The sequence below is a fragment of the Saccopteryx leptura genome, chromosome 6, assembly GCF_036850995.1.
Source record: "Saccopteryx leptura isolate mSacLep1 chromosome 6, mSacLep1_pri_phased_curated, whole genome shotgun sequence".
In the NCBI taxonomy this organism is placed as follows: domain Eukaryota; kingdom Metazoa; phylum Chordata; class Mammalia; order Chiroptera; family Emballonuridae; genus Saccopteryx; species Saccopteryx leptura.
The window spans coordinates 86270763-86290743 of record NC_089508.1 but is presented as its reverse complement, the minus strand read 5'-3'; the positions used below and the strand labels follow the sequence as shown (position 1 = coordinate 86290743).

Below are 19981 nucleotides of genomic sequence, written 5' to 3'. Positions count from 1 at the left end.
CTGTGGTGGCGCAGTGGATGAAATGTCGACTTGGAACTCTGAGATCACCAGTTCAAAACCCTGGGCTTGCCAGGTCAAGGCACATAGGGGAGTTGATGATTTCTGTTCCTCCCCCCTTCTCTTTCTCTCTCTCTCTCTCTCCCTCTCTCTCTCTAAAACAAATAAATAAAGTCTTTAAAAAAAGAATGAAATGGGAATTGTTTATTTCTTCTACAAATAGCAATCAGCTACCCACTGGGAATGAAGGTGAGAACATCAGGGCTGAGTCATTGATTCAAAGGACATCATGATAATATAGAACAGACAGCACCGTGATCTGCTATAAAATATCTTCAGGGATTCAATTGCACAATGCTTTAAAAGGGTCCCCCAAGTTCAGCAATATCGTATATGTGACATTTCCACTGACTGGAAGCAAGCATTTACATTAGAGGCACTGCCTCCTAAAAAAACCATTTCCTCAGCCGATGCCAAGGTCGCTGTTGGTGCTGAGTGGAAGGGCATTTCCATTTCTTCTACTACAAAAGCTGTATCTCTTTCAATATTAAGGTTAATGAGGGCTGGGGCCCTGTAATCTACATGAGTAGGTTAATTCTCATGTGTCCTAGATAGTTGAGCGAGAGAGAGATTTAGAACCTGGGCTGAAGGGGGATGCACACACGGCCCGACCGGAAATGAAGGCATTCATGCAGAGGAAGCAAGGGGAAGCCTTGTGGAAGGGTCTCCGTCCCTCAGCTCCTCCACCTATGAGGCAGAGATGCGAACGCCAGCATCCTCCCCGTGTGTGACTGAGAGGTGCCAGTTCACAGGTATGTGAGTTCAGGTTTGATTAGATTATGGTAATAGAAAATTTTTGTCGAAAAGTAACAGGGTTGTTATGATATTGCTGGTGGGACACAAATCACAAGTGTGTTTTCAGAAGTGGAGATACAGCTTGAGTTGATCTCATGTCCTGTTTGTTACCAAGAGCATGGATTTGCCCTTAGGAATGTCTTTATTAATGAAGAGAAAAGTTGCAAAAACATTTATAAGTGAATGAGACTAATTTTACCCATCCATTCAAAATGATAACACATTTTGCCCAAAGGCAAAGGAATGTGGCCCCTGTCATGGCTTTCTCCACCATTCAGCCTACCTTCGACATTGTTGTGTTGGAAATGGTGAGCTGGGAAGGTGAGAAAGCAAAGGACTTCCTCCTGTTTGTTAAGCCCCTTCCGTAAAGACCTCACTGTTACCTTTAAATATGTTGATGCTTTAACTTTTTTAAAATCAAAGCTGAAAAATAGCATAATTTGGGATTTATTCATGCTGACATTCTCTGACTCTGTGCCAGACTCTCTGTGCTAGAAAACATGGTTTAAGAAAAGTCTAGTAGTAGAAACAGAAAAAAAAAAAGATAAGCAAACAAATATTTTGAATCATGATTAGTATAAAATTCCAGAACAGACAAAAGTAATTTCTAGTGCCAGAAAGAGTTGTCTGGGGTTGAGATGGAGAGGATTAAATTTGGAGAAGCAGAAAGGAATTTTGAAGGCTGTGAAATGTGTTATATTTTCACTGGGGTTGCGATTACCGGGTATATACATTTGTCAAAACTTGTTGAATTGTGTGCTTAAAATGAGCACATTTTATTGTATGTAAATTAAACCTCAATAATATTAAGTTAAAGCAAAAAAATAGTATCTGTGATATAAAGAAAAGGCACCAAGAGTGGAGGCGAGGCAGGGTCCAGCTTGGATGAGATGTCTCAAGAAGGCTCCTCTGCAAATGAGGCTCTCCAACACAAGGAAGAAAGAGGCCCATGCGGAAGGACTCACACGAGCGATGGCCCTGATCATTTTCCTTATTTTTTCTTGCAGTAGAGAACTTTATTAAGAAAAAAATTATAACTGTGCTTTCCCCTGCAGAGAAGGTATATGCAACCAGGTGACCCCACCAAAGTCCTTCTAGGTGGGGGTACAGATGATTAAGAGCTAAAAGGTATGAGGTTTCTTTTCAAGGTGATGAAAATGTTCTGAATTTGATTGTGGACATAGTAGCACTTATCTGTGAATATACTAAAAACAGTTGAACTGTACACTCTGAGTGAATTGTATGGTATGTGAAGCTTTTTTTTTTTAAATAAGGTAATATAATTGTATGATGAGAGTTTAGGTGCAAACTTTGGACATAAACTAAAGCAAAAACACCTGCATGAATCCTTCATTTTTATTTATTTTTGCATTCTGCTCACATGTTGAACCACCGAGCTGTCACCGGAGTAACTTCAGATAGATTTTCTATTTCATTCATGTGCCCAAGAAAAACAAAACTCACTTCACCCTCTCAAAAGTACAATGAAATCACCTAATAATAGATTTCCATTTCTGACAGCGTGGCACAGTGGACACCCTGAGAAACAGTCCCAACTGAAATAACAAAAATTATTTTGGATTTCATTGCTTATTTTAAAGGTATTATTCAGCTGGCATAACATCACCTCAGAGCCCTAAAACAAAGTGGAATCCTGGGGAAGTGAATGTCCAAAGCTGGTGATAACTGTCAAAATGAGCTAGGTTCTACAGCGGTGACAAACAATCTCAGTGGCTGACACACAGTTGATTTCTCATCCACGCTTCATGTCTGCAGGTCATTCTGTCCTGTGGGGACCCGGGTTTTGGAAGCTTTAGATCATGCTTCATTCTCTTGGAGTGTGGATGCATATTTTATTTTTTGTATCCTCCCTATTAAGATTTATATTTAAAGTAAGCACTCATCGAGTCTTTCTTACTCAATACCTCACCCCTACCAATCTATGGCTTTCTTACTGGAATCTTCGTATTATATTTCAGTGACAGAGCTCCCTTTATGTAACATCAAACCAGTTTAATAACACAACGGAATTGACACTCCGGGGTAATGGGTATAAAGAGGATATAGCTCCCCTTTACTGTAAGATTTTAACAGTTTTAAAATAAGGTCCTTCAACTGGAGAGAAGGTTCAAAGTGGCAGAGAAGTTCTTCCTACACAGAATTCAGGAAGCCAATTTAGAGTTTTTAAAAGGCTCTGTAATGTAAGGCCATAATGATTATTAATTAAATTTTTTAAGCCCTCTATCAAGAAATCATGCTTTTTCTTAGTTCATGCATCTATTGAGGCCAGTTTCTCCTTCAGCAGATGAAGGAGAACCTACCTGTATATTCTTGGCCCTTGCAGTATGTACTCCCTAAGTCCCCTAGTTGCTCTTGGACGCGTCTTTCGGTGAGGATCTCTGCTCACTAGACTATTCTGGATCCAAATGCCAGAATTCACCTTCTTTAAATATCACATATAGTGATGGAAAATGATTTATCTTTGGGTGATGGGCACACGACACAATCAACAGTTCAAATGCTATAGGAACATTCACCTGAAACTTATGTACTCTTATTGATCAATGTCACCCCATTACATTTAATTTCTAAATTAAAAAAATATGCAGCGAACCACTTCTCTTCTCTGAAAATGTCATCAGCAAAATACATATTCTTTCATATCAAATCCAAATTCCCACATTTGTCTTTCAGTTCTTCCACAGCACAAAACCACATGTATGCTTGCATAATGTATGATTGTATACTATATACTATCTATAAACATAAGACTATTAATAATAATGATTATAGAACATTAATTAAAGCCCTATGATGTGCCAAGACCTGAACATAAGATCAACCTCATCCTGCTTAATTCTCACAGCAATTATGAAGGGTATTTCTGTTATTTGTGTTTTATAAGCAAGAACACAGCACATCTGTGTTTCCAAAACCCAAACTCTAGCCTTACCGGGTCCCCATGATGTAATTGTTGCATCCCAGTACATACTCCTGCTCTAGTCAGGTCTCCCCACCACCTCCTTTCTCCAAAACCACCCTCTGCTCATTCAGTCTACCTCCCTTTCTCCCAGAAAACTCCCAATACTTTTTAAGACCTCGAGCAAACCTCATCTTTGGGTGTGACGCCTTCTTCCCAGGGTAAGACTGGAGATGTTTCGTATCACCTTAAAGTCTGAATTTCCTTGAATACACAGAGTCCACTCAAAGAGCAGTCCGCTTCCTGTCTGCCCCCACTAAACCCACCAGCACATCCTGTCCTTGCTGCTTGTGGAACCCATCTCAACTTTGCCCACCCTTCTCCTCGCCTCCATGACTCCTTCAGGTCCAAGTCCAGCGTTGCCCACCTGCACCGAGGTCAGAGCCTCCCAGTGGTTTACTTGCCTCCACTCTTGCTTTTTCAATCCAGGCTCCTCAGAGCCCCTAGAATGAGCTTTCTAAATGTGTTCTATTTCCATGCTTAAAACCCTTTAGCATCATTCTGTCACAGAATAGAATCCAAACTTCTTTGCACAGTCTAGGCCCCATAAGACAGGTGTTGTGACCACGTCTCTAGGGTCAGTCACTCTGCTCCTCAGCACCCATCACTCTCCATCCACTTGGCCCCTCTCATTTCTTTGGACATGACAGTCTCTCCCACCTCTGAGTCTTTGCAGGTATAATTGCCACTGCCTGCTTGTCCCATTCTTCAGGTCTCAGATTTAGTGTTAGTCTGCTCTTGAGGAATACAAGTAAAGGACAGGTAAGTGTCATTATAATGGAGAATGTCCTGGGTAACCAACGTTGGGTGGATGACACTTAAAAGAGGTCCAAAGAGTAGATCCTTGGGTTAAAGATAGATGCCTTGAGAAAGTTTTACTATTTTGTGTAAGGCAGGCTTGCTTTTAAATTTCTTTTATGATATCTGCTCTCTCATATCTTACTTTACATGATGCTTATCCTGTCATTATCCAGTAGTATTTTGAAAATTCTTAAGTCATCTTTCTGAGTTACACACTAAACCTGTTCACCTACTCCTTGCTTATGCTTGACTCCAGAGTCTGCGATCAAGGCCACATTTAATCAGCTTTATTGTAACCTTCCCATGGGTTTCCTTTCTGTCTCCCCTCTCCAACCCTGACTCCCATGTAGAGCAATAAGCAACAACACTGTGGAGGAACATGCAGACCCCTTCTGCTTAACTCTCACCTGCTTCTGCTCCCCTTCCCGGCAGGGGAGAGGGCCCAGAACCTCAAGGACTCAGAGAGCTGTGCTTGAACTGAAGCTCTTTATCCTCCTACTCAACCTTTATTGCATCTATTGCACACAGAGCTGATGAGTGAACTGCAAGAAGTGCTTTTCCAGTATCAGGGTTACCAGTGACCAAAGATATACTTTCTCATTTTCCCAAGAGCTTTTTCCCTGTCTTTTTAATGTAAGTTTGGTTGCCATAGCAACAACCAAGTTCTGCTGAAGGAGAGATTCCTTGTATAGAAATCTGGAAGATCTTAAGATGAATATAGACAACCTTTGCTCTTTTAGGCCTAAAGGACTAAAAATTTTCTTTCTTTCCTGTCAGTTGCTAACAAATATTTATAGTATTTATATCATGTTAATCATAAAGTGACTCTGACATTATTTCTTTTTAAACACTGGCCAGATTGGTCATATAGAGAGCATTGGGTTCCTGGGTCCTTGGGTCTCACTGGAGTCTGGAAAATATTAATCAATCACATATATCACCATCCAATAATTCTTATTCTGGTCTTCCAGTTTTGTTGAGGCAAGTCATTGTTCTCAAGTCCTTCTCAGGGCCTACTGAACTGGAAACTGGAGTTATCTAACAATTGGTCCCCCTACCATAATTTTCTCTGGTTCTAGCTCAATGGGTATGGTCTTATGTCATTTGGTTCCTTTCCTTTGGAAAATTACCCCTCCTCCACTCAATAATATTGACTGGTATCTATGGTAATATGCCTCAGTCCTCAAGCCTGGCCAGACTGAAACTTCCCTGGAAATTTTGTCAGAACTATATGGGAAAACACTCTTGATACAGAGGCTGATAAATTGGTAAGCTGTGATTCTTGGGCCATGATGTCCAACATGTAGAAAAATCCTCTATTGGTCAATTTGGGCTACCATAATATAATAGCACAAATTGGGTGGCTCAAACAACAGAAACTTATTTTCTCACTGTTCTGGAGCCTAGAAGTCCAAAGTCAAGGTGCTGGCAGGGTTGATTTCTGGTGAGGCTTCTTTGCGTGCCTTCTAGATGGCTACCTTCTTGCTTTGTCTTCATCTGCTCTTTCCTCTGTGAGCGCACAATCCTGGTGTCTCTTCTTCTTAAGGACATCAGTCTTACCTGATTAGGGCCCCAATTGAGATCTCATTTAGCATTAATTACCTCCTTAAAGGTCCTAGCTCCAAATGCAATCACATCTGGGAGTTAGGGTGTCAGCACATGAATTTTAGGGAGTTACAATTCAATCCATAACAGATCCCATAGAAGAAATGGAGAGAAAGGTAGAGGCCCAGTGATGCTATTTTAGGTTAGGCCCTGGGTACAGGGAATTAACCCTAACCTTCTAAATACTCTATTTGCTTTGCAATTTTCTTTTTCTCTCAAACTCAACTCTTTTGATTATTTAAACACATCTACATAACCATTGCTAAGAAAAATGACAAAGGTGTTTTGGTGTATTAGAAATGAACAAAAACACTCTTTTCATCATAAATTGAGAAGAATTATCATAATATACATATATTATTTATTTATTTATTTTTACATTGCATCTTTTTTTTTCTTTTGTTCTTTATTCATTTTTAGAGAGGAGAGAGAGAGAGAGAGAGAGAGAGAAGGGGGGAGGAGCTGGAAGCATCAACTCCCATATGTGCCTTGACCAGACAAGCCCAGGGTTTCGAACCGGCGACCTCAGCATTTCCAGGTTGACGCATTATCCACTGCGCCACCACAGGTCAGGCACATTGCATCTTAATCAAAGACATATTCATCACAGGATATCTCCATTATTTTACACATATGAAGGTAGCATTAAGAAAAAGCTCTGTTGCCTGACCTGTGGTGGAACAGTGGATAGAGCGTCAACTTAGAATGCTGAGGCTGCTGGTCCAGGGATGCCTGGTCAAGGCATGTGCAAGAAGCACTACAAGTTGATGCTTCCCACTCCCTTACCACTGCCTTTCTGTGTCTATCCTCTCTCTGAAACTAATAAATAAAATATGTTAAAAAAAAAAAAAAGAGAAAACTCTACTTCTGTATCTTCCTTGAGCACAATTATTAAAAGATTTAGCTGTTCCAATATGATATATCCTACCATTAAACAGAGATGAGAAAACTTTGGAATTCAACAAGAATCTATGTGCTTACTACTTCTGAAAGCTGATTCTAAAAGCTTCTACTTTTAAGTAGAAATAGTAATACCAATTCTCTTTCCATTTGTACAAAGAAAGAACCATAGGTGATGTCCCAGCCAGTTGTCTACATTTAAAGAGTTAATCTATATTTAGAGGTTAAAATTCATAGTACTTATGGTACTTAATCTGAGAAATAGAAAAAAAAGACACAGAGACTGGATAAATCATATTTCCTCATTTCTACCCCAAATTCATCTTCATGGCTGAAACCTAGCTTTTAAGCCAATTCATCTGTGCTACAGGATACAGTTGAAGGCAAAAAAGTAAACTCTACAATAAAGTTTTTAACTTATCTATAAAAATGCCACCAAATTTATTTATTATTTAACCCTTAATGCAGAGAAAAACTTCCATTCAATTATGCTAAATATGGAACTCTATTTGCTTCTTAAGCACAGATATGAGCCCTGGTCCATCTTTATGTCCCCTGTACCTACTATCTTGTCTGTCCCAGAGTCAGAAATCAAGGTGTGTGTGTGTGTATTTTTTTTTTACAGAGACAGCGAGAGTCAGAGAGAGGGATAGATAGGGACAGACAGACAGAAATGGAGAGAGATAAGCATAAATCATTAGTTTTTCGTTGCGACACCTTAGTTGTCCATTCTTTGTTTTCTCATATGTGCCTTGACCATGCGGCTACAGCAGACCGAGTAACCCCTTGCTCGAGCAAGCGACCTTGGGTCCAAGCTGGTAATCCTTTGCTCAAACCAGATGAGACCAAGCTCAAGCTGGCGACCTCGGGGTTTTGAATCTGGGTCCTCAACATCCCAGTCCGACACTCTATCCACTGTGCCACCGCTGGTCAAGCTCAAGGTATATATTTTAATGAATGAAATAAGGACACAGTTACAATCTTGAATAATAATGACAATGGCAACAACTTATTAAAGATGTATCTAATGAGCCTAAAACACTGCAAATTTTCAATACAGACTCCCACAAGGTGTCTGACAGACTGATAACTGGGGTTACTCTTTTTCTTTTTGAAAGAGAGAGAAGGGGGAGAGAGAGAGAGGCATCAACATGTTGTTCCACTTATTTGTGCCACCGATTGCTTCTCATATATGCCCTGACAAGGGCTTGAACTGACACCCTCAGGATGAACCTGGTGACCCCAGGCTCAAACCAGGGACCTCAGTGTTCCAGGGCTGTGCTCTATCCACTGTGCCACCAGCTAGTGCAATAACAGGGTTAGTCTTGATATGCCATGACTAAAGTTTTATGTCTACATGTTTATAAGTTTAGTTTTAAGCTTTAGTTATAAAGTTTAAAACTAAAGTTTTATGACTACAGACTGTTTTAGAAGCGCCATTAGATTAAATGTCAGAAAATCTGGGTTGTTCTCTGGGGAATTCCACAAACAAACTGTTTAACATTGTACCAGTTGCTTAATCTCTCTGTGCCTTGATTTCCTCACTAAAAGATAAAGGTTTAATGAAGTCCCTCCACATGCTTTCATAGCTCGCTAAGAATTAATTTGGAAATGAAGAATTTTAAAGCTTCTGCAATGAAGCTGATGTCTACCACTCCTTCCCCAGCCTGCCCTGGGCCCTCCGTGCATGATGGCTTCTGCCCCATTTCCTTCTGCTGGCATTTCCTCCCTGCTCTTCTCACCTCTCCAGTTCTTAATCATCATTCAAGACCCAGACCCATGTCTGTCTCCTTGAAACCACACACATTGGGGGTTTACCTGGAGTGTAGGAAGCCTTTCAAGATCAGAGTACAACTTATTCATTGGGTGCTGTCCCCAGAACTCCCCACCATATAGTAGACAGCCCAGCATGTAGGAAAAAAAATATTGTGGCTTTCTTCTCCCTTTTCTTCCTCAGGATTTCATAGCTTTAACTCTGCTCAACCCAAGATTTGAAGATTTCAAACAAGTAAAGAAACTAAAGATCTTTCTCCCACAAGTCAGTCACTGATTTGGCAGGATTTTCTGGCGCCTGGTCTCTCGTGACTGTTTCAAACCTGCAGGGTAGTCCTGATTGTTTACGGGGCACTGGGGTGAATCATGGCCAGGCTGAACCGTCAGCTGGCCTCAGTCTCTCAGCTAACATGCATAGTCAGAAAGACAACCGAAGAGTCCAAGACTTGATCATTTAAGGTAATTTATATAAAATAATCTTTGACTTTCTCACTACCAATAGATATGTGGTTTCTGCAGAGTGACAAAAACAGCTGCAGCATATGCTAAAACCATAATTTCCAATATCATGTGTGGAAACTAATCTTAGAGAATTGTCTTATCTGCCGTTTCTTGCGTATGTGAAGCTAAACCTAATCTACTTTTCAGATAGGAAATAGGGTCATGATTCTGTCCCAAAGGATAAAATCAAAATTTAGTATCATAAATCCTAGCTAAATGTTATCTGATGATCTTTGTGGTACTGTACTATTACAATGTACATGGTGTCAAAGCCATCAGTCGACGAGTTTATAGTCTGAAGTCCACGAACACTGCCCACGTTTATAGTCTGAAGTCCGCGAACACTGCCCATACACCATGCCTACCCGAAAAGGAAGTAAGAGAGGCTTTTGTAGGTTGCAAGTCCTGGTCTGGTTTATTTATAAAGCAATAAATATTAGAAGCACAAATAAATTGCACGTGTGTAAACAAACTGTACAATGATTGATGAGAGATGAGGGAGGGTGGGTTGGAAGACTCCAAAAAGCATAATACTGTCATCCCAAACATCAGGTAGACTAAGAGAGAAGGCACCTTAGAAGCATTTGCGGTGGACGATGGATGGGCCTGCCTCATCGTACTCTTGCTTGCTAATCCACATCTGTTGGAAGGTGGACAGGGAGGCCAGGATGGATCCCCCGATCCAGACAGAGTACTTGCGCTCAGGGGGAGCAATAATCTGTGGGAAAAAACAAAAGAAAAAGAATTCCAGGGAACCCCGAGGTGCCAAGCAACAGGGCAAGCTACATGCTGGGGCAACTCATAGAAAAAAATATTAGATATTAATTCACAGTAACATTAAGATACTTTATACCACAAATTAATTGGGCTGAGTCAAGGTTTATGCCCTTTTCCTCTACTTCATTATTTCTATTACCAAGGACTTCACAAAATAGATTTTTTCATCAACTGAACTCAAGTATCACGTGACAACAAGCTAAATTTCTTACTTCTCTAAACCTGAGTAGAAGCTAAAAGCCCCAAAGTTGGGAATTTTTTAAATGTGTTAAAACAATTGGGCTTTTTTTTTCTTCTTCTTCAAAGATTCATTTATATCCACTGTTTGAAAGCACTTTGAAAGGCTTCTATCTTGGGAAAGTGTTAGCAAAATCGGAGGGGAAAGTGCTAGAAAAAAAGTGCTAGAGAAGTTAAAAGGTAAGGTTTTTAGTAGACAGGCAGCTAAGTGTGAGGGAGAAAGGAGTTAGGGATGCCCTGTGCTTGGAACACCAGACCTGCTCTGGCTCCCCGCGGGACTGAAGTTATTTACCTTAATCTTCATGGTGCTGGGAGCCAGGGCAGTGATTTCCTTCTGCATGCGATCAGCTATCCCAGGGTACATGGTGGTACCTCCAGATAAGACATTGTTGGCATACAGGTCCTTGCGGATATCAATGTCACATTTCATGATGCTATTATAAGTCGTTTCATGGATGCCAGCAGATTCCATACCTAGGAACAAGTTCAAAAAAATAAAATCACGGTGCACTTAAGCCATGGGGCCAGTGTGGCAGGGTGAGAACAGGCCTCCTCTGTGTTGGTAAACTGTCACCATTTGTCTCTGAAACATATGCCCTTTTATAAGACACACTGAAGGCATGTGTGGAACAGGTGTCTCTGAAAGTGCTCACAGTTAGTCCACAACAGACTGCCAGATAACAAACAATTGTGTTTAGCACCTGTTTGGAGTGAACATTTGCTATACTCGCCAGATGTATGAAGATGTACTGGAGAAGGATAAGATACACTTTTCAGTTAAATTCATGCAAGTTTTATTGATGGACTAAAATAAGAGCTTCACAAACTTCCTCCTGTAAATCATTCCTTAGGTAAGATGTTTGGTGACGTATAAATGTCACTCCAGCTATTCCTATGAGAATTTAACAATGAATAACTTAAAAGGAAAATCCAGCTAGTTGGTAATGGAGTTTATTGGAATAAATCAACACCTTGAGAAATCATCTCTTTCCTGCAGATAGGGATTATTCAATCACTGCTCTGTCTCATCCTTTTTTCTGAGATGAAGGCCAGTGTGTCATCCTTTATCATTTCACTGCAACAAAACTGTGATGACCATCCCTTTAACAAGCCATCAGAGCCTGAGACTGAACTGTGCAGGACTCCAAGCTATGGCTTCTTTTAATTCAAGGGCCCCTTAATCCTTCTTCATCACAATAGATTTTACTCTGGGACCTCCCCAGATTTCCAGGGCAAAGCCGTTCCTCCACACCAGACCCTACGACTCACCGATGAAGGAGGGCTGGAAGAGCGTCTCAGGGCAGCGGAAGCGCTCATTGCCAATAGTGATGACTTGGCCATCCGGCAGTTCATAGCTCTTCTCCAAGGAGGACGATGACGCAGCTGTGGCCATCTCATTCTCAAAATCCAGAGCAACATAACATAGCTTCTCTTTAATGTCACGGACAATCTCACGTTCAGCTGCAGGAATAAAAGGTATCCTAGTCAAGCTCTGAAAAATGAAGTCAACTGTGGGAGGCAGACGGATTCACGGGTGAAGGGAAAAGGCGGACACGTGCTGTAGCACATGAGATACACACACACTCACCTGTGGTGACAAAGGAGTAGCCACGCTCAGTGAGGATCTTCATGAGGTAGTCAGTGAGATCCCGACCAGCTAGATCCAGACGCATGATGGCATGGGGCAAAGCGTAGCCCTCGTAGATGGGGACATTGTGAGTTACACCATCCCCAGAGTCCAGAACGATGCCTGTCAGAGGAAACAGACAAGGACCACAAAATCAGCGGGGCCTGCATTTAGCTGTGTCAAAGCCTACTTCCAATTGTGGCTAAGACAAACTAGCACTGGGCATGGATCCAGATAAAATTAGATTTTTTTACACACAAAGAATAAAAATGAGTATAAGGAATGCTACATACATCTAAAGCCAGCCATAGCGCATCCTTTTAAATATCGTAGTAGAAAAATTTCCCCAGGACACTTTCAAATGACCATCCCTTTTATCAACCATTAGCACATTATGTAAGCAACCAGGCATGTTTTTCTTTCCTCCCGTCTAACTTATTTCTCTCTCTTTTGACTCAGACCCTGTGGGGAATGTGGCTTCTCTTCAGTAATGTTTGCCCAGGGGCTATGATTTTATGGACATATACCAATGACTGCTGCATTCTAGACTGATACATTCTGCAGATCCTCACCATGTGATATCACATGGTTTCAGCTCTTACAAATAACATGTGGTCTGAAACTAACCTTAGGGTATTGTGGTTTTCTGTCTCTCTTAGCACAGACCTCTTTCCATGGAATATGAGAGGAGAGATCATTCTTTTTCATTGGGGGAAACCGATGCACAGCCAGGTCAGTGACTTGCGCATGTGACTAATCAGTGACTGTCTCCAGAGCCCGAACATACCTGTGGTACGGCCAGAAGCATATAAGGACAGCACTGCCTGAATGGCCACATACATGGCGGGGACATTGAAGGTCTCAAACATGATCTGGGTCATCTTCTCACGGTTGGCCTTGGGGTTCAGCGGGGCCTCAGTGAGCAGAGTAGGGTGCTCCTCAGGGGCCACACGGAGCTCATTGTAGAAGGTATGGTGCCAGATCTTCTCCATGTCATCCCAGTTGGTGATGATGCCGTGCTCGATAGGGTATTTGAGAGTCAGGATACCTCGCTTGCTCTGGGCCTCATCACCTACATAGGAATCCTTTTGACCCATACCCACCATGACGCCCTATAAAAAGAAAAAGATGGGGAGATAAAATTTACACCAAACTTCCCAAGTCAAGGAATATTTGATAAAAACCAGAAATAACAAACAGTAGGATTTTACTTCAATTTAGAAATAGCACTTAAAATCAATCTAGTCCCCTTCTCCCCACCCACGACCCTCCCCAAATATTCTATTGTTTAGAATATAACTGGGGGGAGGGGAACACCACTATTGCACTGAAGTAAAGCCACACCTCATTTTAAAAATACCAAAATGCCTTCATTAAATTATTAAGCTCATCACCCATGTCAACTAGAATATAAATGACTACATTGTGAAATGACTGAATTAATGACACATTGTATTCCTCCTAAGAAAAGATTTTGACATTCATCAAGTGAGCAGAAGAAGACGGGCTGATGTGCCAGGAGCACCGGGCCAAGCGCAAGCCAGCTGGCCCAGAGCCGTCCCGGGCGGTCACTCAGAAGGGCTGAGCAAACAGCGGATCTCCTCCCTGGCAGCCTGTCTGACCCCGCATGTGGCAAAGCCAGAGAGGGTAACATTTCTCTTAATAAACAAGGTGGTATGTCACTATCACCATGGCACTTACTGACTCTGTCACGTCTGAGTTCTAAAAATGCAACAGCCAAGCAGATAGATTACATCTTTTCCAAATCCTGTAAGCTGGCTGTGAACAAGAGGGAGGAATGTGTCTTGGCTTGTAGTTGGTTGGGAGAAATTATATTATTATGTTTTGAACAGGACTGAAAAGAGAGGCCGGGGGTGGGGGGTGGGGGTGGAGTGAAGGACACAAAAGGTAGAGGAGAAGACGACAGGACTAAAACTGCCCGTAGGAAGTGGAAAGAGAAGCTGCCGCCTTTTCACGCCAGGGAGCTGGACCCCTGGGGAGCAGCGTCCCTGAAGTGAACAGGAAAACGCTCAGTTCACACCTTCCTTCAGCGGAAGGTGTGAGATTTGCTTCGCTTGTCTTGGATTTGAAGCTAAATCATCTTTTTCTTATTCGACCTAAAGCGTATATGAAATAGGTGGCTCAGACGTTTCCTAGATCGCTGGGCTGAAGAGGTGGCCAGGAAGGGGTGCGGCGCGGCTGAGGACTGCTCCCCAGGACCGCGCGCGGGTGGGCAGTTTACCTGGTGGCGTGGGCGGCCCACGATGGACGGGAAGACTGCGCGGGGCGCGTCGTCGCCCGCGAAGCCGGCCTTCACCAGCCCGGAGCCGTTGTCGCACACCAGGGCGGTGGTCTCCTCGTCGTCGCACATCTTGGCACAGCTTCAGCGGGGTCTGCAGGATGAGGAGAGGGGGCGGCCCACGCTGAGTGCCTGCGGAGCTGGCCTTCTCCGCTCCCGGGGAAGGGGGGACAGAGCAGAGGGGTCTTGGAGGCGCGGACACCTGCCACCTCCCTTCCCCTCGAGACAGAAAAAGAAAGGGTGGGAAGAAGCCTGGGGGGTTGGAGGCAGGGGCGTGTAGAGAAGGGAAGAGGAACCGCCAGGCTTCCTGGCCAGGAGGCTCGCCCTCTGTCCCAGGCGCAAGGAGGGACAGCCACCTCTTACCAGGTCCTCCCCTTTACATTTCCTCCTGTTCACAAACTGGGAGCCCACTTCGGCCCCTCAGCACCCCGTGCCTGCCCGCGCCCCGGCTGGAAGCGCAAGCGCCCGGGTGCAGGGACCTCCAACCCCCGTACGAACTGTCGGGCTCCCTTTCCGCGCGCTCCTTCGCAGTGACTTCCAAGAACGAAAGAACTTGGAAACAAACAAAGTTTAGTCTCGACAGAAAAAAATGCCGGGGCGGCCGGAGCGCGGGGCACTGGCTCTAAGAGCGGGCTCGGCAGTTTGCGCGCGGGGCAGGGACGTGGGCGCGAGGGAGGCGGCGCCGACTCACCGTCCGCGGGGCGGGCTGGGCTCGGCGCGGCTGGGGCGGCGGCAGGCGCTGGGGTGTCCGGCGCAGGGCGCGCTGCTTTATAGCGCGCTGACGGACGGGGTCAGTTGGAGCGGCCGGGGGCAGGGGTGGGGGGCCGGTCGGCCACCTTGCCTTATTTGGTTGCCTTCGCGCCACTGAGGAGCTCCGAGGCCATTCATGGAGCCAAGGACAGGGTAGAGGATCAGCCAGGGGCCCCCCAGACCATGTAAGGAAGGGGAGGGGGCAACCAGGGGGATAGCCAAACAAGGAGCTAGGGAGGGGCAGGCCGTGAAGGGTCGGGGGCAGGGGAAGACGAAACGACGCCAGCCCGCCCCTCCCCGTTCCTGGGTGGGGGTGCTCCCCGGGTGTGCTGTGAGCCGGTCCCTCCGAAGCCCCGCCAGCCTGAAAGACAATGAGCCACACAGAAGCGGGAAGGCTTGGCACCCTGCCCTCTGCTGAGGGGTCCTGACAGCTGGGCCAGGGCCGCCGATGAGCGACAACAACTTCTCATCTTCCAGCAGTGGGCACCGGAGGCGCAGAGCCCTGGCGGTTCTCCTGGGCCCAAAGGGCATCTCAGCAGCACATTTGTGTGGCCAGAAAAAAGCCAGCTGAGGCAGGGCACCCTTCTGGTCTAGTCCCCACCAGTCTTGACGACTTAAGTCCAGGAGCTGGGGCTACTGCTCTTCTGGAGCAGAAAGCTGAGACTAACCAAAGCCACCTTAGTCCCCAGCCCAGCGATGGCTCAGGGTCTGGCACGGAAAAGGCTGAGAGAACAACTGTGAGAGCCTGGGCAGGTCTTGCAGGAGAAGGGGTCAGGTTCAGCCCAGCCCAGATGTCAAGTAGCTCTCCTCTGTGCGGCAGGGGCTTTGCTCACAGCAGACTACTGTATGGTCTTTATCCAAAAAAGAATTCCCTGCTGCCAAAGTTGATGAAGAAACAGATGCCAATAGGAGCTTGTTCACTTGCTGGTGGATAGATGAACATCTGTAAACCGGGGGCAAAGCCCTTCGCTCCTGGTGGAAACAAGACTAAGGCAGCAATTTCTTGTCAAGAAGGTAACTGCAACTTTATCCATATTAACGTATCATGCGGACGTGCAGTGTCATCATTACGGGCAGTGGGTTAAGAAAGCAGCATCTCCTGTTGCCCTAGAACTACCAGAGGAGAATCTGCATTTCACCTAGAGCCTCGCTGATTTACATGCACGTTCAAGTGTGAGAAACAATGGTGTAAATGACCAAAATCAGCTCCTTCATGGAAAAAGATTTTGAAGAATCTTGGGACTTTCAAGAAGGGAACAGAAAGATGACATGAAATGGGAGAGGGACGTAAGAGCAGACAGACATGGGGAGGGCACAGATCACTAGTTTGCCCTGGGGTGCCCTGTGTTCTCAGTTCTTGACTGGCACTTTGATTTTTAATGCTTGTGTTTTTTCCTCCTGTTCACACCAGTTAAAAATAGAAGACTGGGCACAGGCATCCATCTCTAGAGTGGTCCTGGATTGATATGCTGAGGAGGCGTACTGATTAGATACTTGTCCAGACTGGGAATGCTGGGCCCTCCTCGCTGAGCTCCCCGACCATCTTTGGGTTAGTCTGGAGGAGAAACTGTGGGGGTAGCTGGGTAATGGAGCAAGGTGAGGGTTCTGCCTGGGATCTCTTCTTTCACACAGTAAGCTTTTCTACTTTGAAAAGGACATGATGCAAAGAGCAGAGCTATCTGGGCTTAGGTCGATACAGAAAAACCAAGAGAAAAAAGAAATTATGTTAAGACTACATACATAGTCCTGGGTTCAAAACCTGCCTCCGTCACTTACTGCCCATTTATTTGGTCTTGGGCAAGTAATTTTGCTTTCCTGAACACCAATTTTCCTCTTTGAAGAGGGTCACAATAATTCTTTTCTGGTAAGGGTTATTAATTATTATAATAGAGACACCTGAAAAAATACATAGAAGATAAAAGCAAATTGTTAACAATTACAGTTCAGTTACAGTGATATATTTGGAGACAGTCATAGCTCTCACTTTTGGAGAATTGGATCATTTTCATTTATCTTTTGATTCAGCAAATATTTATGAGGCAAGAACCATGTTAGTCACAGGGATACAGTGGTAAATAGAGTAGAGCCATTACAGAATACACTGCGGGGCAGTTACCGGGAAGTGAGGGACAGTTACGGCACCTACTGGGAAGGAAAGGACAGAGTCGCTGGCATGGCCACGGAAAGAGGGAGCCATCCAAAAGAAAGCCTGCCTTTGTGGTTTTAAAGTAGAATAGGACTGAAGTTCAAGAGCATATTTGTGTGAAAGTCAGTTTCTACTTGGGAGTGGCTGACAGCAGGTTTCCATGTTCATGGCCATATGGGCAAAGGGAACTCCTGGAAAGTTGAGCTTATCACTGAACACCATGGTTATTGACCTGAATCCTTCGCAAATACTTCCCTGGCTCAAGAGGCCAATTCCATACAACCGACTTCCAGGTCAGTCTGCCCTGGGGGCGGGGCGGGTCAATAAGTACTGAGAGCAGTTTTGTTTTTTTTTTAAATATTTTATTTATTGATTTTTTTTTAGAGAGAGGGGAAAGAGAGAGAGAGAGAGAGAGAGAGAGAGAGAAGGGGGAGGAGCAGGAAGCATCAACTCGCATATGTGCCTTGACCAAGCAAGCCCAAGATTTCGAACCGGCAACCTCAGTGTTCCAGGTCGACACTTTATACCACTGTGCCACCACAGGTCAGGCCCTGAGAGTAGTTTTATAGAACAATTTTCACTTTTAAAATGTTTTTAAAACAATTTTATATTTTTCCACTTAGAACAAAATGTAATTTTCATATGCATCATATTTGTGGTAAAAGGACACTTTTTTCCTTAAAAATCTATGATGGTTCAATATTTGTTTATTGTAGTAATGCTCAATTTTCATATTTTAAAATTCTGAACCCTGTTATATTCTAAAATATAAGTCAGTGGGAAAGTACTACTCAATGACTGATTTTCATTTGACACAATTTTCAGGGATCTATTTAATTTGAAAATAAGACTGGCTTCTGTCATGCTTACTTAAGTATATAAAAATGATTTTATTCTCTATGATGAATTCTAGCTAGTCCTCTTTATAAAATTGTAGCAAAATAAGCCCTGGCTGGTTGGCTCAGTGGTAGAACATCAGCCTGGTGTGTGGAAGTCCCGGTTGGATTACTGGTCAGGGCACACAGGAGAAGCGCCCATCTGCTTCTCTTCCCCTCCCCCTTTAGCGTCTCTCTCCCTCTTTCCCTCCCTTCTCTTGCCCTCCTGCAATCAAGGCTCAATTAGAGCAAGTTGGCCCCAGGCACTGAGGATGGCTCCATTGCCTCTGCCTCAGGTGCTAAAAAATGGCTCCAATTGCAACCAAGCAAAGTCCCCAGATGGGCAGAGCATCACCTTCTAGTGGGCTTGCCAGGTGTATCTCGGTCAGGGCACATGCGGGAGTCCATGTCTGCCTCCCCTCCTCTCACTAAAATTTAAAAAAGTAATAAATAAATAAATAAATTTGTGGTAATATACATAACATAAAATTTACCATGTTAACCATTTAAAATTGTACAGTTCAATAGTGTTAAGTACATTTATATTGTTGTGCAACCAATCTTCCCCTTTCATTTTTTTAAAAAAATGCTAATTGTGACTGAAGTGATTTCAAACCTCGGGAATGGCTATGTCCTGCAGTTTGAGAAAAACTGGTTTATATCCTGGAGAGTGAGGATTCAAATCCAGGCATCTGACTTGGCACCTGGTCCTCACTACCACCCAAAAACCCTCCAGAGCATTTGGACTGCTGCCCTCAAAGTGGAATGCTGGAACCATTTGCAGCGAAATTACCTGGGCTGCCTAATAGAACCTCAGATTCCCAGTTTAACCCGGGACATTGAGTCTGCGTTTTAACTAAGTCACCACTGCTCTTCCCCGGGTGATTTGCAGAGCAGCACTGCCTAGCTTTTCCTCCCCAGGTCCACAGAGTTTTGCTGAATGCTGCCCAAGCTGCCCGTGCTGGCTGGAGTCCAGCTTGGCTGACCTTGAGCATCTCAGCGGGATGGCAAAGCCAGGGCGTGTCCCCAGGGCTCTTGAGGGCCAGCGAGGCCTTTCTGGGCAGGGACAGGCCATGAGAGAGAGGAGCAGGGCAAGCTGAAGGAACAGAAGGTGGGACAGTTCCCGCTGCCCTTGCCTCGAGGGAAGCCTGTTTCATCCACCATCTGCTGGGATCTGGAAGGGAGCGCCCCGCTTCCTCCCGGCACTGGGGGATTAGCAGTTACTTATCTCAGCTGTTCCTCCATTCGGAGGTGTCGCAGTATTTACAGAGAAGCCAGAAACAGACTTAATTCCTCCCCGCAAGCTCTCCCTGTCTCCTGCAGCCCCTGCATTCCATGGGCTGGGAGGGAGGGGTAGGCTCTTTCTAGACCAGACAGTGTGTGTGTGTGTGTGTCCGCGCGGGGGTGGGTGGGTGGGGAGGTGGCCAGCCTTCCTCAACATTTCTATTTTCTTCCCCTACATGTGTTCACTCCCACTGCCCTCTGGCTGGAGCTGGGTTTCAGTTTTCATTAAAAGAAGCAAGTGATGTGACTGGGAGGGATGCAGGCCCCCACACATCCTGGTGCTCAGAATTCAACACCACAGCATGCCTAATCTCTGCCACATGCTGGCCCGTGTTTTACATGCGGCCACCAAAGAGATTACCCCGGGGGAGGCTATTTCAGCTACAAATGGACTGCTCTTGGCAGACGCTGGCAGTCCCTGCCTTCTGACACTCTATGACAAACTGTGATGAACCCTTTAGTAAAATTTAGAAAAGGAGGACAAGGCCAGGAGGTAGTGGAGGCAGGCACAGAATGAAGAAGGGAGATTCCATTGGGTCTTGGAGTCACATGGGCCTAATGATGTCGAAGCCGA

General features: G+C 44.6%; 1 protein-coding gene and 1 long non-coding RNA gene across 3 annotated transcripts; one reads left to right on the top strand and one right to left on the bottom strand.

The window, feature by feature from the left end:
- The first annotated feature begins 629 nt into the window (after positions 1-629).
- On the top strand, positions 630-13753 carry LOC136376078 (uncharacterized). 2 transcript variants are annotated; one of them, XR_010746137.1, is made up of 4 exons: positions 630-809; positions 9096-9370; positions 12713-12785; positions 13520-13753. It is a non-coding gene; the product is annotated as an uncharacterized lncRNA (long non-coding RNA). The 2 variants fall into 2 exon arrangements; XR_010746138.1 differs by lacking the exon at positions 630-809 and adding an exon at positions 1911-1980.
- ACTC1 (actin alpha cardiac muscle 1) lies at positions 9800-15177 on the bottom strand. Its single transcript, XM_066341837.1, has 7 exons — positions 15044-15177; positions 14296-14446; positions 12841-13165; positions 12015-12176; positions 11696-11887; positions 10719-10900; positions 9800-10130 (listed from the first exon to the last, which is right to left on the bottom strand). The coding sequence occupies exons 2-7, from the start codon at positions 14422-14424 to the stop codon at positions 9987-9989; spliced, it is 1134 nt and encodes a 377-aa protein (XP_066197934.1). The 5' UTR covers positions 14425-14446; positions 15044-15177; the 3' UTR covers positions 9800-9986.
- Between the last annotated feature and the right edge of the window lie 4804 nt (positions 15178-19981).

What these genes read in the sequence shown, in the direction of transcription:
- ACTC1 (XM_066341837.1), bottom strand. Translation starts at nt 14,424, where the DNA reads ATGTGCGACGACGAGGAGACCACCGCCCTGGTGTGCGACAACGGCTCC. An exon ending in TGGGCCGCCCACGCCACCAG is followed by an intron (nt 13,166 to 14,295) that starts GTAAACTGCCCA and finishes TTCTTTTTATAG; the next exon opens with GGCGTCATGGTGGGTATGGG. An exon ending in CTTCCAGCCCTCCTTCATCG is followed by an intron (nt 10,901 to 11,695) that starts GTGAGTCGTAGG and finishes ACTTGTTCCTAG; the next exon opens with GTATGGAATCTGCTGGCATC.